General features: G+C 49.1%; 1 protein-coding gene across 1 annotated transcript in view; it reads left to right on the top strand.

Moving 5' to 3' along the window:
* Positions 1-11,907, top strand: part of NEO1 (neogenin 1) — a 256,126-nt gene extending 244,219 nt beyond the window's left edge. Inside the window, 4 exon segments of the mRNA XM_028506136.2 lie at positions 1,767-1,925; positions 5,509-5,772; positions 8,506-8,642; positions 9,409-11,907. Of these exon segments, the coding sequence (XP_028361937.1) occupies positions 1,767-1,925; positions 5,509-5,772; positions 8,506-8,642; positions 9,409-9,492 (644 nt within the window). The 3' untranslated portion in view covers positions 9,493-11,907.
* The last annotated feature ends 8,231 nt before the right edge of the window (positions 11,908-20,138 follow it).

Below are 20,138 nucleotides of genomic sequence, written 5' to 3'. Positions count from 1 at the left end.
GGAATACTTTGATCTTCAGGTTTTGAGATACCCTTTTCCCCACGTGGCTGGAGTCTGTACCCACCAGCTACCCGCTCTGACCTGGAATTAAACAGCTGAGCGCAGCTAGGAAGGCCTTGCCCAGCGGCATTGGGCCCTGATTCACCCAGCAGCTAATGATGGCTGTCTCTCCTAGGCAGGCACTTTCACGTTGTCTTATATCTTATTTACTTCATTTGAAAAGACTGGAAGTGCCTTAAAAAAGAGAAAGTCAGTTATGTTTTTTCTTATGTGAGAGTCCTCTCTACCTAGAATGCTTTCAAGCAGGTAAAAGTCAGGAGGCTCATTCCCCTCATCCCAGCCTTAACTCTGGAAAGCACTGGCTCTGAAGCCCTGCTTCTGCAAACCATGGGTCTCCCCCAGGGGAGATACTGACTTGCAAACTGTCCTGCGAGCCTTCCTCAGCCAGCTCTTCCCAGATGTGTTTTATTCCCAAGGACCACCTGACCCTCTGGTCCCTGAGCAGGGAAAGTCCCAGTGGTGTCCCCAGACCTTAAGGAGGGGCAGTGACACTCCAGGGTCCCTAGTTGGTTGTGTCACCTGTTTATTTGCAGGTGGCCGGGACAGGAGGTAGCTGGAGAAGAAAGGTGTCTGTTTTGTTGGCTGGGATTCCCTCACCAGGGCACTGCTGAGTGGCCCCACAAAGACCAAGGGAAACCCAGTGACAGAAGACATCTTCATAGACTCCACAGGCTAATTAAGTTTATCGCAAACTTCATGAGGCCCTTGCTTAGAGAATAAAAGGTCCCCTGTGTTCCTAGTCACCCCCACCCAGTTGACTATTTGAGGGCCTTTGAGCAGGTTATCTTGATCTTTAACGTTTCTGCAAATCCTCTAAAGAGAATTCTCAAACTAAGCTTCTGGTTTTGTTCCCATCTCTGGGATCGATTAATGAAGCCTCATTAAATAAGTGCTGTCCCCATAGAAAGTTGATTATGGAATATCTGGGTGGAAATTTGGATTTGTTGGCTAAATGCAGCAAATTGAATTCCTTAGCCGGTGTGAGAAGGAAAGAGCCAGTTAGGAAAGATCTACGTATCTTTTAAAACGTGAGTGGCTGTGGGTGAGCTCCCAGACTGAAAGTTGTGAGAGACAGTGCCGTAGGCCTGAGTTTCAGCTTTTAGTGCTAGGTTGGACCATTTGAGTTCAGTTCCATTTGCATCCTTTTAAAATAGGAAAGCTGATTGAACAGCTGCGCATTCCTTCAGCCTACACACCTACTGCATGCTTCATTCAACAAGTCAGAAAAGACAGAATGAATTAGGAATTGTATGTGAAAGAGAAGGGACTTAACAACCCTTTAGCAGGAGAAAAATTACAGAAACCTGAATCATTGTTTCTTATGGATTTACATTATGAGACATACTTGCATAGACTTTTAAAACTCATATAATCCATGTTTATTGCAGAAATATAAACCAAAAGAAAAAATGCTTTAATCCTGATCACTCTTCCCCACTAGATGATCACCATTAACATGTTAGTATGTATTCCTCAGACTTCTTTTTCTGCATGTAGATAGGCAGACATGTGCACAGGAGTCCGTTGATTTTTTTTTTTTAAACAAATGTAAAATCCGTAGCTAATTGTCCAAATCCAGCCAGCTGCCCCCAGAAAACCCAGGGTCTGGCCGCACCGGGGTTGGGGGGAGGCTTTGCTCTGAACTGTGATTTGTGTGTGTCTGTGCAAGCATGTTAAGCATTTCTCTGTCTTGTGTTCATTCGCAGCTGTGATTAGTGCCCATCCCATCCATTCCCTCGATAACCCTCACCATCATTTCCACTCCAGCAGCCTCGCTTCTCCAGCTCGCAGCCATCTCCACCACCCGGGCAGCCCATGGCCCATGGGCACATCCATGTCCCTTTCAGACAGGGCCAATTCCACAGGTGAGAGACCAGGGCCGCGCCCAGGTGGAAAGCATTCCGAAAGAGTTGGCAAGCTGAAATGGGGAAGGCCTTACCCTGCTTAGGAGGATTTGGAGTTTTTCTAAGTGTTATATATTTACCATAACATTTCCGTTCCTGGCTCATGTGTTTCTATAAAATTTACCGTGTTTTCCTTCCAGTTTTAAGGGCTCAGTGCAAGTCGTTGTAGTTAAAACACAATAACTAATTATATAACCACGTCTCAGTCCGTCAATTTGCATCTTAATTCAGTTATATTTTCAGTTAATTAATTTTTTTTAACACTCCAGTTTGAAAGGAGGCCTATTCAGGGTAATTTTCAGAAACTAGAGGGTCGATTTTGCCTCTCAGCCCCTCTGATGTGCTCGGCAGCGAGGCCGGCCGCCCCGTGGAGCCGTGCATGCCATCAACCTCAGGTTGCCTAGTGGATTGCTGATGTGAGGGAGGGCTGCACAGGTAGGAAATTAGCCTGACAATCTGCAGTGTATTTAAAGAAACCCACTGCCAGACAAACATGTCCCAGTTTGGAAACCTTAAGAAACAGCATTCTCAAAACAGTTTTCTGGAGGAAATAGTGAAAGTGAGGGGATAGTAAATTAAACAGATGGATTATTCCTCGTTAATTGAAAATTAATTTTCACTCTCAGCTTTAAGGTACAACTCTAGTAATATCTTGTATATGTAGCATACTCTTAAGACAAGTTTCAAATGATTAAAAAAGAGAGAGAATGTTACTAGCAGAACAGAGTGTTGGTGGTTCTGAGAAATAAGAGGATTTCAAGTGAGTTCCATTTTAAGAGAACCTCAAACTTCACATCAAGAGTGCAGCCTGCCAGTAGCGCCCCCTCCCCTTTGCGTGTCATCAATTACAAACATACCCAAAGCATCAAACAAAGGTGATGGCTTTATTAAGGGATGCCCAGTAACTCCCAAAGTTATCTCCTCCCAATCTTTTCTTGGTTTGGAGAATGCTGCTTGAACCTACATCCAAGTTTCGGGTCCTGCCTTTGGGGTCAGACAGTGCACTCGTGGCTGCACGGAGAACCAGAGTCGGCCTCACAGGCACAGTCTCGGGTAACACAGGGACCAGAAAGCCACCCTCCGACCTGCTCTTGGGAAGCAGTCTTGTGTCCTGAGGCAGAGAAATGTCCCCCACAAGGACATGGGCCTAAGTGCACGGTGGGCTCTCCCCGGGCATATTGGCCCCCTGCCTTCCTCCCACACCAGGATGGGGAGGGTGGGCCAGAAGCTGGCAGCTCTCGCCACCGCCCATCCTCCACCCGCATCCTTGTGGTCTGGCATTGGTGGAAGCTCCGTGCTGTGTGCACTTGAGAGAGGGGAAGTGATGATTGCATTTCTGAGGGGTTTATTTTTTCAGTGATGGGAGGGAATAAAAGAAGATAAAACTGGTGACAGAGTCCGTGAGGATAGAGTGCAGGTATCTGGAAGTGGTCAGAGGTCTCTCACGTCAGACCTGCACGTGTCCCTGGGGCTCGGTGGGCAGCCCTTGGTCTGCAGCAGCACCGCTGACGTAGGGAGAGAGAACACTTCCCGCTCGTCCACGCTGTCGTGTATCCTGAACACCTGGGAGTCAGGGGTCGCCGCACTGACAGGAACTTCTGCGACAGCCTAGTTGTCCTCACAGGCCACTCCTCGAAGGTGCACTCCTCGCAGAGAACGGGTGTGCCTGCCGCCCTCTGCGTCTGTACAGCCGGAAACACCACCGACTCGCGTAGGCAGCCCTGTCACCGTTTCACATTTCCCACCATCTCTTAGGCTTTCAGAAGCTCATTGGATTCAGGCAGCCAGGGTAGGCCTGTGCACCCAGATTGACCTGACCTATCTGCCAGTACGGGCTGACGTGGTCCAGGCTGAAGCCTGCTGTCTGTCTCCTCGGCCCCACCCTGCTCCCCACCCTCACCAGCTTCCTCCCAGCCTCGGCCCAGGTCACAGGGAGCAGACCAGCAGCCCCCGGCTGTGGTGGTGGCTGGCTTAAGCAGGCTGAAGAAGTGAAATCCCCAGCCACTCTTTCCCTTTCAGAGAATGAGAACTGTCCTAGGCCTGGTAGGACTGCCACATCAGGCTTTCGGGGGGCGGGGGGGATCCCTGGGACCCAAGACCTTTAAGCTAAGGGGTAGCACTCATGACTTACATGGCCTGTCTCCTGAGAGCCCAAGAGAACAGATTCATTGCCACCTTGGCTACGACAGCAGGGAAGTAGGTTGGATTTCTGCAGGCTGTTCATGCATTGTTAACAGGCTCATTTCCTTTCTTTAGGGGGGAGGACTCTAGGCGTCAGGGAGGCCCTCCTCCAGGCTGTCTGGTGCAGGCTCTTGTCCTGAGCCAGTGTCCTCCAGGCCCGTCCTCGGGGACACGTGGTGGTTTGCACCAGCTCCCCTTGTTCTCCTCACATGGTCTTCCTGGGCCTTGGCTGCTGCGTCTGCAGACTCAGGGCGGTGGCGTTACACATGGAAGGGCAGAGTGATGTGTGGTGGTTCTGAGCCTGGGCTTGGGAGTCCAGCCTGGAATTCAGATTCCTGCTTTACCTGTTCTCACTCTGTCCTGGGCCAAGGCCCAGCCTCCCAGTGCCTTCTGAGTTATTCTGAGGATTGAATGAGCCAACAAATGGGATACGCTCAATAATTTACAAAGAAAAGAACCTTATTCAAGCCTCATGTTCAGCACTTTTCATTAAGTCTTCTCAATTAATCCCCAGTGAATCATATGTCATTCTCCCTGTCCTATAGGTAAAGAAACTGAGACTCAGAGAGATTCAGTGACTGCCAAGTTCACCCAGCTAGTATGCCACGGTCAGAGTTCAGGCCCATCTGACCCAAAGCCGGGGCTTTTCCTACCCCATCATGCCGCCTTCCAGAACACTGCTGACCCTTTTTCACATATTTTGAGATTGTTACCATGTTCTCCCTGAAACCTCCCCTTCTCTAGGCTGACCTAACCCACCCTGTTTCTTTCTCTGGCCCCAGCACCTTTCACATGACATAATCTTAAGGCTATTTGTGGACCTCTCAACTAGCTGGGTGCCCAGGCCTCACCTGAGCTGTGGGGCCATTGCCTCGGCGAGGCTGTCCACTGAGGGCAGGCAGGGCCCGCGGCCTTGACTCCTGCAGTAGCCACTTGGCCAGGCCGGGGGCCCAGCCAGGCCTGGTGACTGGACATGTCATCTATGAAAGGCCAGTCCTACGACTGTTCATCAGTGAGTGAAATTTTAAATGTTCTTTTATAATTATTTACATCTTAATAGACAATAGTCTCGTGAACCTTTACATGTACTCTATAGTAGGTCCCAAGGAGAACTTCAGATCTGTAAAATTGTGACCGCTTAACTGTGTAATAGGTGAAAAAAATCCCAGCAGCTGGTTGACATGACTGTTTGAAATTGTTTTTAGATTAGTCCATTCTTACTTAGCCTTGGCAGTGGTGTGAATCCAGGGTCCTCAGTGCTTACTCAGCTGCTTTCAGGGGCCCTTAGAAACAGCCGGAACCCTGGGGTGTACGTGTGTTTAGTGGTTTACAGAATGCTAACATCTAGACTTCTCTGCTGTAGAATCTGTTCGAAACACGCCCAGCACTGATACCATGCCAGCCTCCTCGTCTCAGACGTGCTGTACTGATCACCAGGATCCTGAAGGTGCTACCAGCTCCTCTTACTTGGCCAGCTCCCAAGAGGAAGATTCAGGCCAGAGTCTCCCTACAGCCCACGTCCGCCCTTCCCACCCATTGAAGAGCTTCGCCGTGCCTGCCATCCCGCCCCCGGGCCCTCCCACCTACGACCCCGCACTGCCGAGCACACCGTTACTGTCCCAGCAAGGTGAGTGAGGGCGGCTGCTCTGGAGGGACCCTTTGGCTCTGGATTATGGCAGAAGTCACCTTTTCTTTAAAGAATAACAAAGCAAATGTCCTCTATGCTTCTCCCAGCGATTTAAAGTAGCAGGGTGCTGTTGCCCCTCTCAGGGAGTGTGTGGGTTCCCTGCTGCAGGAATGCACAGGAACCAGGGACTGACCGGCTGTGGAGTGTGAGCTGGCTTTTTAGATTGTGTTTTGGGTGCAGGATCCTTGGTGGTCACAGCTGGTAGCCTGGCTGTGAGCAGCAGATCTCCTCCGCCCAGCTTCCCAGAACTGCCTCCCTCCACAGGGTCCCTGCCAGCCAGGGGAGGGAGGGGCAGGACAGGGAGGCCAGGGCTGGGGAAGAAGGAGGAGCCTCAGGAAATGAACTCCCGAGTTCATGCAGCTACACCAAAGTCCCCTGACCTCAAAGGCATGCCTTTTCCCTGCTGGTTCACGTTATTATCTGTTATGGTGGTATGTTTCGGAATAAGTCAGTGGTTTTTCAAGCCTTTTTATTCTGAAGACCGCTTTATATTCTTAAAAGTCATCAGGCCCAGAAAAGAGCTTTTCCTCAATATGTGCTGCATTAGAAATTAAAACTGAGAAATTTTAAAACCATTTCATTTATTTAAAAATAGCCATACAACCCTGGCCAGTGTGACTCAGTTGGTTGGAACGCTCTCTCGTAGCCAAAAAGTTGCAAGTCCGATTCCTAGTCACAGCACATACCTCAGCCGTGGGTTCCATCCCCCGCCTGAGCGCCTGTGGGAGGCAGCCGCCCGGCGCTCCTCTCCTGCATGGGCACTCCTTCCCACTTCCCCGGCCTCTCACTCTGAGAGCAATGAAAAACTGTCCTCAGGTGCAAACAAAGGGAAAAAATAGCAATACATCTGTCATATTAAGGTAATAGCATTTTTATGAAAAATAACTTTTCCACCTGGCTGGCGTAGCTCAGTGAATTGAGCACGGGCTGCAAACCAAAGCATCGCAGGTTCGATTCCCAGTCGGGGCACATGCTTGGGTTGCAGGCCATGACCCCCAGCAACCGCACATTGATGTTTCTCTCTCTCTCTCTCTTTCTCCCTCCATTCCCTCTCTAAAAGTGAATAAATGAAATCTTTAATAATAATAATAATAATAAAAAGTTAAGGAGATAAAGAGCAGGTGTAAGACCCTGTGATGAGGAACGTAGCTAGTTCATAGATTAGCCCATGACCTTGAGCACATGAACAGACTAGTGGAGCTGAAAGAGTTGGTTTGGAGTGATACAAAAAGTAAATATTCGCCCTGGCTGGCATAGCTCGGTGGATTGAGCGCGGGCTGGGAACCAAAGTGTCCCAGGTTCGATTCCCAGCCAGGGTACATGCCTGGGTTGCAGGCCATAACCCCCAGCAACCGCACATGATGTTTTTCTCTCTCTCTCCCTCCCTCCCTCCCCTCTCTAAAAATAAATAAATAAAAAATCTTAAAAAAAAAAGTAAATATTCAAAATAAATAACTTTTTCAAAACAGAAATAAAGGGGGAATGGTGACACTGTGTTATTTCTGCAAATCTCTGGGACGTGTGGTTTGACAGAAGACGGCGCCGTTCCCCTGCCGGCGTCTGTGTGCATCCTGGTGCGCTGTGTCGTTTCGGTTGAAGTGTGAGGAGAAAATCCGGTCTCACAAATATGTAGTTGAAAAAAGGGAAGAATATTTTTACAACTTTTTTAGATTACCAGGGATACTCTTTTTCATCTACAGCAAAACTCAGCAAGTTGTAGTTTCTTACATTTTTATTTGTAACATGGACTCAGAAACCATCTTTGTTCCATTAAAATCCATCTGTCTTGTCTTTTGAATGCATTTCACAGAACACACATGCCAGTCATTTGGGAGATACTGGTTTACTGAGTTATATAGATCCTCCAGATCTTTGTACATTTCATTATATAATATCTAAAAACACATTCATTTATATTACCAAAGTCCGTAAATATCAGGAAGCTCTCAAACTCACGGTGGTAGTTACAAGGTTTTCAAAATTCTAATTTTAACTTGAAACTTAAATTTCATTATTGGCAGTAAATACTGTCCATTGTTTCCTTGAAGCGACTGGCCTACTTCATTCGCTTTCTAAAAAACGTCTGCCAGGCGATCCGCCCCGGCACCGGCTCATCGGGCTGTCTCCGCGGCTGTTCCCGTGCGCATGTCGGCTCGGGGGCCGCTGAGGACCGGGGCCACACGCCGTGTGCGTGTTTTCCGTCCCGTCACAGGCCGCGAACAGATGTGTGACCGAGGCCTAGACTTAGTACAGCAGTGTTTGCTGTTTCGTTGAGGATGAGCCTACGTTATACTGACCTTGTCAAACTGCAGGTTCGGGTCAGTGAGCGACTTGACAGTTCGGTGCCACTGCCTTCCCTTCTGCCCGGGCTCCAGCAGCGTGACCCCACGGTTGCTTTTGTAGCGTCAGCGTAAAGGCAAACAGTGCCTTAGTGCTGTTAGGGAAAGAGTTTGATCTACCCGACATCCTGCAAGGGGTCTGTGGACCACTACATTGTGAGGCCCACTAGCCTGGGGGTTAGTTTTCTAAGGGCAAACGGAGTATTTTCTGTGGCCTTGTGGGTGCCCTTTCTCCTCTGTCCGCCTTGTCTCCGTGCCTCCTCAGAGTGGGGCCTGCGCCGGGTCTGGGTGGGAGCGAGCTCAGCCGCACGCCTGACGGCGCCTTTCCCCGCAGCTCTGAACCACCACGTTCACGCGGTGAAGACAGCCTCCATCGGGACTTTGGGAAGGAGCAGGCCTCCTGTGCCCGTGGTGGTGCCCAGCGCCCCTGAAGTGCAGGAGACCACGAGGATGCTGGAGGACTCCGAAAGTGTAAGTTCGTGGGCTCTCCGCCCAGTCAGGATGTCTGGGGGCGTGTCCCAGGGCCCCGGAGGGCACTGGCCCGGAGGGCAAAGCAGGGTCACTTGTCATTCAGCAGACATGCACCCATGGGCACCTCCTCAGAGCCGGGAACGGTGCTGAGACGGCTTCTGGTCCTCTCACCCTCGCCAGCCCAGCCAGTTATTTTTTTCTCCCCTGCCCACCCCTAGCCTTCCTTTCAGTCTGCCCTCTGTCCCTGGTCCTCTTTTCGGTTTGAACCATCCACATCTTCCTTCCCTCTTCAGTCCCACCTCATGACCTGCTCTGAGCAGGGTGCTGAAGGAGAAGGTACTTGCTTGAGTTGGGTGCTCTCAGACGAAAAGCCAACAGGGTCTCTCCTTGATTTTTCTCTCTCACATTCCAATAAAAACATTTCCCTCTGCATTTCCAGGTACAGGACACTTTAAGAGGAAAGCTAGGGGCCCAGAGATCAGGGGACAGAGCAACTACCTGTATTGACTGTAACAGACAGGCAGCAGCTGGCGGCCCTGGGCCGAGTGTCGTGGGAGAGGTGTTCTGCAGTGTGAAGAAAGGAGTGGCTGCTGACTTGGAGGCGTACTGGCCCTGGCACCTCCCATACTCTGTGACCCCGAGGGCCAGCCGGGGCTTGGTAGTCAGTCTCTCGGGGCAGTCTGACACTGACACTTCAACTCTCTCTCTGGGCTCTCCTCCTGGCCGGCTCCTCGACCACACCGAGTAACAGTGTGCTCTCTTACAGACCTACGAACCAGATGAGCTGACCAAAGAGATGGCCCACCTGGAAGGACTGATGAAGGACCTAAATGCCATCACGACCGCATGACGACCTTCACCAGGACATGACTCCAGCCCTGAGTTCAAAAGTCTTGGGACTTAGCCTTGAAAACAAGGAATTGTACAGAGGACAAGAGGACAGCACTTGAAAACACAGAGTGAGCATGCAGACCTGCCCGCATCCCTGCGTGGGGCAGCCCCGCCACGGCCACCTGCCTCCTCCTGGTCAGCCTGGAAGCTGCCCGTGTCGGGGCAGCTTCCCGTCACCTGCTGGGACCCTGCGGGACTGGCGGAGCCGCCGGGCGCCGCGTCTGGGGAAGAGGCAGGGAGCGCCACCGGCGTATTTCACTCCGTGGTCAGGCGGTGCTTCGTGCTGTGGCTGCATCGCCTTTGTGGGGTGTAGATGTTGCATTTATGTACAGTTTTATTTGCGTCCTATTTTACCTTCAGAAGTGAAACACAGTCAGAACCAAGGAAGTCCGTGGTGTTCTCCACAAGTGGTTGGCATTTGACTGCTTGTCTGAATTACGTATGGAAAGTCATCAGCGATGTGCGTTGTTCCAGGGATTGGCTTGTTTTTTTGTTTTTATTTTTATTTTTAATTCTGAATCATTGCATCCTCTGCCAGCTGTTAACCCATCACTCTGAGTGGGGAGGAAATGTTGCATTGCTGTTTGTAAGCTTTTTTATTATTTTTTTATTATAATTATTAAAGGCCTGACTTTCTCCTCTCATCACTGTGAGATTACAGATCTGCCTGAATGATGTGTAACATTGAAAAGACTTGTTTGTTGCTTCTGTGCAGTGTCAGTACTGGGTGGGGTGGGCCGGGAACGGGAAGTGGGGGCTGCCGAGGCCCCGGGGCTGTTTCCCCCGCAGTGCTTTCCTCCGGAAGCCTGCGGAGAAGGGAGGCATCCACGTCACTGTCCCTTCCCGGCATGTCCATCTCTGCTGTCACTAAGCTGCAACTGGACTTTGATTTGGACCTAGTTAAAAGCTCTTCTGTGCAATAGGTGGGTTCGAGGGTTGGGGGCCCTGACGTCCTGCTCAGGTCCCCGTGAGCGTGTCCGTGTGGAGCAGGCAGGCGCCGCGCTGCCGTCTGCAGCAGTGCCGCGTGCCGTCCACAGCCTGCTCTGTTCCCACGGGGGAAGTTGGGGTTAACAAGGAACTTTGTTTCCTCTTAGGACTCCTTGCTTCTCTCGTTCCCTGTCCTCAGCCAGGCCAGCTGTCACTTCCATTAGCAAGAATGAAGTGAGGGTTGCAGTGCCTCCGAGGCTCTCTGCCTCCTTCTGAGCAGTGTTCTTGAAGTAGCAGGGGATGGGGACAGAGAGGGTCACAGGAGGCAGCTGTCCCCCGACCCCGGCAGCTCAGCTGAGCCTGGGGTGAGAATGAGCAGCAGGTCTCCGGGGAGTGTCGGGTGGCCCGGCCACACACGGAAGCCTTTGCCTTCACAAATTGTCCATCTTCTTTGTCTTAAAAAGGTAAAGAGCTGAGGTGTTGGTTCTTTTTAACATTAAGAATATATTATGAAAAAGTACAGGACAGACCCTCAGGCATCTTCCTCAGAAGAGAGTGTGGAAGGCAGTGCAGAGGGCCGCCTGGGCTCGGGTCCCACCGCCCAGCAGGGGTCAGCTGGTGAGACCTCCACTGGGCACCCGGCCCTGGCCCCGCCGGCACCTACTGGCCTTTGTACGTTGGTTATTTCCCCCTTTTGAGTCTTCTCACGTATTTGCTTTTCTAGACGATGAACTCTGTATTTATTATTTGGGGCAATGGAAAGTGCAATGCCGACTCCTGCCGCCCTGCCCGCTGGCCACAGAGGACAGCGCCGGGCAGGGCCCTGCGGAGCCTGGACATGCGCACTGCTCCCGACCAGAGCACTCCGAGCGCCTGCACCAGGGGCCAGAGTCCCCAGGAACCGGCTCACCTTCCGCCCAAAGAAACATGCTCGGTATTCAGGTCCTTCCCTCCCGCAAGCCCGGACACTTCTGTTACCTCGGGGCCTCGGTACCTGGGCACTGCCACAGAGCTGGGGCGGGGGCGCGGGGCTATTTTTAAATAAAGTAACTGCTCAAAGTTGGGGGTTTTTTAAAATTAAGAAAAAGGAAAGTTATTCCGTATTGCACCTTTTCACAATTTAATACATTTTCTTACATTTGCTGTGATTTTTGAAACGAAACCATCCATTGTGTGTCTTGTAATGTCCCGCAGTAGCGGCTGCCCAGCAGCACCCTCCGGGAGGATTTGGAACGGACACGTCTGCCACGGCGCCGTCCACCTGAGGGGGCACGGAGGGGGCGCGGTCCGCCCGAGGGGACGGGTGCTGCTGGGGCCGGTTGCTGTACACACTTGTTTGGCCTTTTCTGTAGTTGATGCTGTAAACTCTATGGCTTTTTAAAAAACAATTTCATGTTTTTATTTAGCATTGGAAATCCAATAAATACACTTTTTTAATCCAGTCAAACTCTGGTTGGAGTCCTTTCTTTGTTCCTTAAGAAAACGGAGCTTTGGAGCCCCTGCTTCCCAGCCTCAAATCGACCCCACTGCTGCCCTCACAACTACAAAGGCAGGAGTTCTCAGCGCCCCAGGGGGTGTGCCCCTGCGCCAGGAGGCTGCAGGCAGAGGTGGTCTGCTGGCCCCAAAGATGAACCCTGTCCCTGTCCCACCCCGTCACTGCTGCCCTGCAGGCGCCCAGCAGCCTGAGGAATCAAAGGTGACTCCTGTCAGAAATGGCTGAGTGAGCCGAGCAGGGAAGTGCAGCAGCTGCTGTGGCACCACCCAGGGCGGCAGCTCTTGGAATTGGCACGCAGGTGGACAGCCCATGCTGGGCCCAGGCCTCCTACTCCTGGCCTGCCTCTCAGGGTGGAGCCACACTGCTGCAGGTGTCTGCACCTGTCTGCAGGTGTCTGCAGGTGAGCCCTGCCCTCCCTGGGCTGCCTCACCTGACTGCATTCCTCTGTGCCTTAGCTCAGGCCACTGTAAAAAAAAAAAAAAAAAAAAAAAAAAAACACCATAGAATAAAGGTTTTAAAGAGCAAACATTTATTTCTCTCAGTTCTGAAGTCCAAGCTCAGGGTGAGCTATGCTGGGGTCTGGTGACAGCCTGCTTCCTGCTTCCTGGTTCATAGACTCATGGATGTCTCCTCTCTGTGCCCTCACGTGGCAGAAGGAAGAGCTCTCCGGGGTCTCAAAGGGCACTAAGTCCATTTCATGAAGGCTCCTCCCTCATGCCCTAATCACCTCCCAAAGCCTCCAACTTCATGTACCATCACATTGGGGGTTAGGCTTTCAACATGTAAATTGGGGGGGAAATATACCGTTCAGTCCGTAACACTAAGATACAGCATGCGAGGATCTGCACTTGGAAGGGTGGTGAACACAACAGCCACAGGCCTGCCCTCCATGAACTTGCAATAGAGTGAGGGCTGGACACGGGGCCCAGCATCCATTCTACCTGCTCCCTTGGCCCCGGGACCTCATCTGCTCTGCTGCCAAGTGTGCTTTATGAAACCCAAATCCTGTCATTCCTGTCAGTGGCGCCCTACTGGCCTCAGGTGGAGTCGGAGCTCCCAGTGCTAAAGTCGGTGCCAGTCTTCCACAGCCTCCAGGTCCAGACTCACGTCGCCGGTGCACCTGATCCCCAGCCACCTGGGAAGGCGGCCTGGGAAACACTTCAGTGTCTGGAATGCACTCCATGGCTGCTGCTATTTTAAGCAGATACCCCAGTGCTGGCCCTTCTACACATCTGTAGGCGGTGCCCTTGGCGTATTTTACAGAGTTTATCTGTTAGTCTTTCTGCATTGCACTGTGAATGCAGTGGGGACATGATTTCTCATTCCTCCCTGAATGTTTAATGCCACTGGCAGTTTCTGACAACAGCAAAGCTTGTCTCCTGGATGGATGGACGGACAGGAAGACTTGGGGCCTGGAGTGTATTGGAAGGCTTCCCACCCATGCAGCACCCCAACTTTCCCTCGGAGGGGTCCTAGTAGGGCAGGAAATCCTAACCTACTAAGGCAGGGGTACTGGTGCCAGGACCCTCCCATTCCAGCAACCCCCTTTGGATGTCCTGGGATGAACTTGGAAGACAGGAAGAACTGCCTGCCTGGCAGGGTCATAAATGATCCTGATGACCAACTGGGTGCTGGGAACTAGGGCAAGGATGTCCTTCAAACTGGTCTAGAAGGAGCATTATGTACAAGGCTTCCTATGAAGAAGAAATGTCCCCTTTCCTAGGCCATCAGTCCTACCCAATTTCAGCCACCTGCTGGCGGGGCCTGATCTCAGCAGCAGAGACCAGAGAACAGCACTGAACAACCCTCAGGCTGATGGGGAAGGGCTGTGGGTGCGAGTCGGGGGGAGCAGAGCCACGAAGGGCCAGCTCGGCCCACGCAGACAAAGGGCTCCCGACAGCGGGTGCCCAACTCTCCTTGGGTTTCCAGCTGCCACAGGAGAAAGTCCACCAGAAGGGCTGGGACACACGTGGGAGAGCCAGTTATTCAAGAAGAATATTTTACAGTTTCATAATCATTAAAAGTATCTAACGTTGAAAATGGTATTTAAAATTCTGATCACCCTCTGAGTAAAATGGATGATGTTCATCCCAAAATGCTCTTTTGGTCAACCAGGAGTTAGATGAGTTTCAGGGATGAAAAGATGGGCCTAGAGCTGAGCTCAGACGTGGTTACAGGGAGCCAGCCCTTCGCTGCACGAGAGAATGAGAAGAATGTGTAACTTCCTCAGATATCTTGGGGGTGGGGCTTAGTGCTGGCAACAGGTGTAACCAACAAGATGATGAGCGAGCAAGATGCTGGGTGGGAAGTCACAGTGGGAATTGGATGCCCGTGGGGTGCCCCAAAGAACTTTCTAGAATTAGAAGACATGACAGGCAAAGTGACACGGCTGGCTCTTCGCACTTCTCCGATGTCACCCCCCAGCCCCCACATCCTGTACAACCTCTGCCAGGGCATGAAGCCTCATGTGAGTGGCTGGCTCCCCCAGCAGAGAGAGGGGCATCTGGACCAGCAGGCCGAGGAGCAGGCACAAGTCTGGTAGGGGGAGGGTGGCCGTTCTGAGCCGGAAGTGACCAAAAGCATCTCAGCCTGGGAATTCAGAGAAAATCCAGGGGACAAGATTTTTCACAAGTCAAGAAATGTGAATTCCAGTCTGTTTGGAATTCCTAAAATCTCATCTGGATTTTAAGGGTCAGGCTGACCTCCTCAGCTGGTGCCACCACCTCAGGGGCCCAGAGCAAAGCCCCATCACCCTGTCCCAGGGACATATGACGGCTCATCAGTGGGTCTGCTTCCTGCGGGCCTGCTCCCCCGGAGAGGCAATTTGGGAGCCATTCTAAACTCTTCCCTCAACATCACAGCAGCTCATGCGCTCAAATACCCCCATAGTGGCTCCTCTTCACTGTGTGTTGGACCAGCTCCACACTGAACACCCCTCCGGCCTCAGCCTCACACACTGTGAAGTGACTTTTCTAACACCAATCTGACCTCTCTCCCCTACTCATCCTTATGCCATAGCTCTCTCCCCCACCTGCCTCACCTGCCCGGTAGAATGGAGTGCCACATGACCCTGTGTGCCTCATTGCTTTTATTTGCCACTTAAGGTGCCCTTTCAGCCAAATTTGGCCCTAGCAATACAGAGCAATTTGCAATTACAGAATAAGGCATGATGCCCCACCCCCTACCCTCACCACTGGCTTTGTTTGCCTGGTAAATTTCTACCCATCTTTACAGATACAGCCTAACCACCCAACCCCCTGACGGTTCTTGTTCATGTTCCTGTCTCTTCTAGTACATGTAACTCCTGAAGGAAAGCAACCATGTTTGTTTTGGGATTCTCCATCCAGTGCCTAGTACATAGTAGGTGTTCACAACGATGGACTTGAAGTCACCAGGCCCAGTGCTTGACAAAGCCTGAATTCTTTCTGGGAGTATATACTCAGAAAGGTTTTGCAGAGGAGATGAGGCTGAGCAGAGCCCAGGAGGCTGTCGATCTCGAAGGATGGGCTGATGCAGAGCCAACAACCTGCCTGCTTCACGTGACCATCAACACACCAGTTTCAAGAGAACCATCCTGTGTCACACTGCACCAGGGCCTCGAGACCGCTCAGCCTCCTATCATTGCATTCATCTCCCGCCAGGCCACTGGGAGAACCTGCAGGGTGCACAGGGCTGGCACTATGCTCCCCAAATCCCTGGGGCACTGCAAGAGCAATTTTGGGCCCAGTGGAGCTGGATTTGTTTGGCCAGGTGTCACAGGTGGGGGTCAGGCCTAGTGAGTTAAGAATACAGTGGGTCCCTTCCATAAGCCCAAAACCCAGGACAATTCTGAGCAGCTTTCTGAAAGAGGACAGAAAGAGCTGGGATCCATTCTTGAAGACAAAGTGATAGATCAGGCTCCCATAGGCAAAGTCACCTTGGAAACAATGGGAGAACCAGCTGATGGACATTCCAGACTCACACACAGAAGGGAAACTGTTGGAACCCAAACCAAAGAGAACTTGGTGTAGGCAGGTGGAGTGAGAGGAGGAATATTTGGGGTCAATCACAAAAGGGTCTTCCTCACCCAGAAAGGTGGGAATCATGCATGGTTTCATAAATATTTCTGAAGGCTTACTGTGTGCCAGGCACCGGGTGCACAATGAGTAAGAACGCCTCTGCTGAGTCATTCAGGCTAGAGGACACGAGAGACAGAGTTGCCATTCAGCTGGAAAAGTGCTCAGACACCCGACAAAGGGACCCGGCAAAGCAAGGGGCCTGGGGCTGCAGAGTGAGTGGCTGGGAGGGCGGTGGGGGTTCACCAAAGGAAGGAAATGGCGTTTCTTTTAGCACCACTTGCACTCGATCTAAAAAGCAGGGACAATTCACATGCTGGTCAAATTACAACAGAAATACTTCTAAAGGATTCAATCAAGAGAAAGTGAGGGAATTCCCCAACAGAAGCCTGGGAAACTGAATCCAAGTGGCAAATGAAAAGGTGAGCTGGCACTCTTCTGGGGAAAGGCCTAAGACCAGAAACCTGGACAGGGGAGAGGCAGCCTCCAGGACGTCGGAGCCAGCCTGTCACTGCACTCAGCCCGCGCTGCCAGGGAGGCGCGTGAGCACGTGGCGGGGAAACCAGCCAGTCAGGAGAGGAAACTGAGGGTGGCCAGGCTGGCACTGCCGTGTTTAAAAAATAAGTAAAAACCCTCATCTCCCTTGAGAATTTGCTGTAGATTTTTGTGTCTATATTCATAAGGATTATTGGTCTCTAGTTTTTTTTTTCTTTTTGTATTTTTAAAATCTGGTTTTGGTATCAGTGGAATACTGGCCTCATAGAAAAAGGAAAGTGTTCCCTCCTCCTTCAGCTTTCAGAAGAGTTTGTGAAAGATTGGTGTTGTTCCTTAAACATGTGGCAGAATTCACGAGTGAGGCTGTCCAGTCCTGGGCTTTTCTGTATGGGAAATTTATGACTAACTTAATCTTTGTGTGTTATATGCCTAATCAGATTCTCTATTTCTTCTTCATTCAGTTTGGGTAGTTGGTGTCTTTCTAAGAATTTGTTCATTTTATCTCGGTTGTCTTATTCGTTGGCACACTATTGTTCATAGTGTTCCTTTATATTCCTTTTTATTTCTTCAAGGTTGGCAATAGCATCCCCTCTTTCATTCCTGAAGTTAGTGTGTTGAGACTCTCTTCCTCTCTCTCCTTCCATGTGTGTGTGTGTATATGAGTGTGCCTCCTTTGTTGGGTTTTGGAGGTGTGCAAGTAGTAAGTTTATTTTCTTTGATGTAGAAAGAGCAGAGCTAATTTGATTCCCCAAGTGAGGAAAAATTGCAACATTTGCCAATAAAAACTTTCCTTCAAACACTTATTCAGATCTGTGTTAAAATCATTGATTGTCATATCAAAGAAACTGCAATTTCGAGTTTATTCACAGACATAAAAAAATGTGTAACTTGGTAAGTTTCAAAACGGTAAACCCATCCCAGACCATAATTACCACGGGGAGAATGCTTCTCGGCCGAGATTCGGCAGCACTGCAGCACCGCAAATACCCACTTCATACTAGGCCTGAGCATTTTTCAAAGAGTGCACACATTCTTAATACGTCTCTTCTGGAAATGGGCTCAAATGCCTTATAGTCTCCAAGAGGGTTACTTGTCAATTGTCAAAATTTGTCAGTTTTGATCTTTCCAAAGGACAGCTTTTGGTTTTGCTGATTATCTTGATTTTCTATTCTCTATTTTATTTATCTCTGCTCTAATCTTTTTATGTCCTTCCTTGTGCTAGCTTTGTTTAGTTTGTTTTTCTTTTCCAAGTATTTTCAGGTGAATGTTTAGGTTACCGATTTGAGGTATTTTTGAATACAGGAGCACTCGGCCCTCTCTGGCCCTCGGAGCCCCGCCCTCGCTGCGCGACGCAGTTGTGGGCTGTGCTTTCGTTTCCATTCATCTTGACTTACTTTCTCACGCTCCTTGTGACCTCTTCTTTGACTCATTTGTGTTTTAGAAGTGTGTTAATTTCCATATATTTTTAAATTTTTCAAATTTTCTTATGTTATGGTTACTAATTTTATTACCGTGGTGGTTTGTATGACTTCAGTCTAAACTCACTGAGGCCGGGTCTGCAGCCTCACGCGCCGCCCACCTGTGCCATGCGTGGCCTTGAGCAGAAGGTGCATTTTGCAGTTCTCAGGTGGAGTGTTCTGGATGCCTGTCAGATGCTCGTTAGTTTATATTTTTGTGCAAATTTTTGTTTCCTTGCTTATTCTCTATCCAGCTGTTCTGTCCATTATTAAAAGTAAATATTAAAGTCTACAACTATTGTTGTTAATTGTTTACTTCTCCCTTCCATTATGTCAGGTTTGCTTTATGAGTTTGAGGGCTCTGTTGTTAGATGTATATATGTTTATAATTGTTAAATCTTCTTGATAGATCGACCCTTTTATTACTTTAAAATATCCCTTGTCCTCAGTAACAATTTTGTCTGAAAGTCTACTTTGATACTAGTATGGCCACTCCAGCTCTCTTCTGGCTAATGTTTGCGTGCTACATCTTTTCACATTCTTTCCGCCTGTATGCTGTGCCTTTGGACATGAAGTGTGTCTCTTTATGTGGACAGTTTATAGTTGGATTTTATATATATTATATATGATACATTTAATATATTAAATATAATGTCAATAAATACTATTCTAGTTATTTTATATATTAGCATTACATTAACACATAATAATGTATTTCTAATATATTTCATTATATATGATACATTTATGTTAAAACAATTTTAATATATAATTTTATACTTTTTTATATTTTATATTTATTTCATTAATATAGCTTTTAAGTCATTCTGCCAACTTCTGCCAGTTAATTTAAGTGTTTAATCTATTTACATTTTATATAATTACTGGTAAGGTAGGATTTACATATGGCATTTTGCTATTTGTTTTCTATATGTCCTTATTTTCATCCTTCTATTACTCTGTTACTTTCTTCTTTTGTGTTAAGTAAATATTTCCCAGTGTACCATTTTAACTCCCTTGTCAAAAGGCATGATCCATAAAAGAAAAATTTCACAAGTTGAACATCATCAGATTTAGAAATGCTCACCATTTTAAAGACCTGGTTAAGTAAATGAAAAGGCAGGCAATAAAACAGGAGAAAATATTTGCAAAATATATATTGTATAAAGGACTTGTGTTCTGAATATATTATTTATAATTCAATAATAAGAAAACAAATGACCTGGGGAAAACAAACAGATAAAATTTTGAACAGTTACTTTACCAAAGAACCCACATGGATAGCCAATAAACACCCAAAGCTGGCATTGCGCACCCTCTGAAATGCTAAAAATAAAAGACAAACCATATTAAGTGTTGCAAAGCTATGCAGCAGCTGAGACGCTCGTGCGCTGGCTGGTGGGAATGCAGACAGTACTCCAGCTTTGGAGAATCACCTGCAGTTTCTCTTCAAGTTAAATGTAGATCACTACGTGTCAGATGACTCAACAAGCTACCCCTGGATTTATACTCAAGATAAGTGAAAATCCACATCCAAATGAAAACTTGACTATGAATGTTGATAGGAGCTTTATTCTTAAAGCCAAAAGCTGGAAACAGCCCAGCTGCTCCTCAGTGGGCTCGTGAGCAAACAAACTGTGGCACACACACACAAGGGTGCACGAGACAGCACAGACAGATCTGGGAAGCTTTAGAGAAATGAGGGAAATCAGACATAAGAGACGACAGTGTGTACAATTCCATTCATGCAAAATTCTGGAAAAGGTAGAAGTTCAGGGACAGAACGCAGATCGCCGGGGTGAGGAGTGGAAGAGGGGCTTGGCTGTAAAGGGACATGAGAGAATTTGGAGGAGCGTGGAAATGTTCTGTATCTTCATGGTAGGGGTGGTTGCAGGACTGTGTAAGACTGTCAAAGCTCATTGAACTGTACACTGAAAGTGTGTGGATTTTGTTATATATAAATTATACCTCAATAAAGAAAATGGATACCATTAGCAAATAATAATAAAAATACAAGATACGAAGACTTAATCTAACAAAACGTACAAACCTCCATGGAAAACCATACGACTCGATGAAAGACTTGGCAGAGAGAGTTCATGCCAGCAAACATTCCATGAGCTCCCCACACAACTTAGCTGCCTCCCCTGCTATACTGTGGCCGGGTGACAATGGC

This window comes from Phyllostomus discolor, chromosome 1 (genome assembly GCF_004126475.2).
Source record: "Phyllostomus discolor isolate MPI-MPIP mPhyDis1 chromosome 1, mPhyDis1.pri.v3, whole genome shotgun sequence".
Classification (NCBI taxonomy): Eukaryota; Metazoa; Chordata; class Mammalia; order Chiroptera; family Phyllostomidae; genus Phyllostomus; species Phyllostomus discolor.
This window is presented reverse-complemented; position numbering and strand designations above follow the sequence as displayed.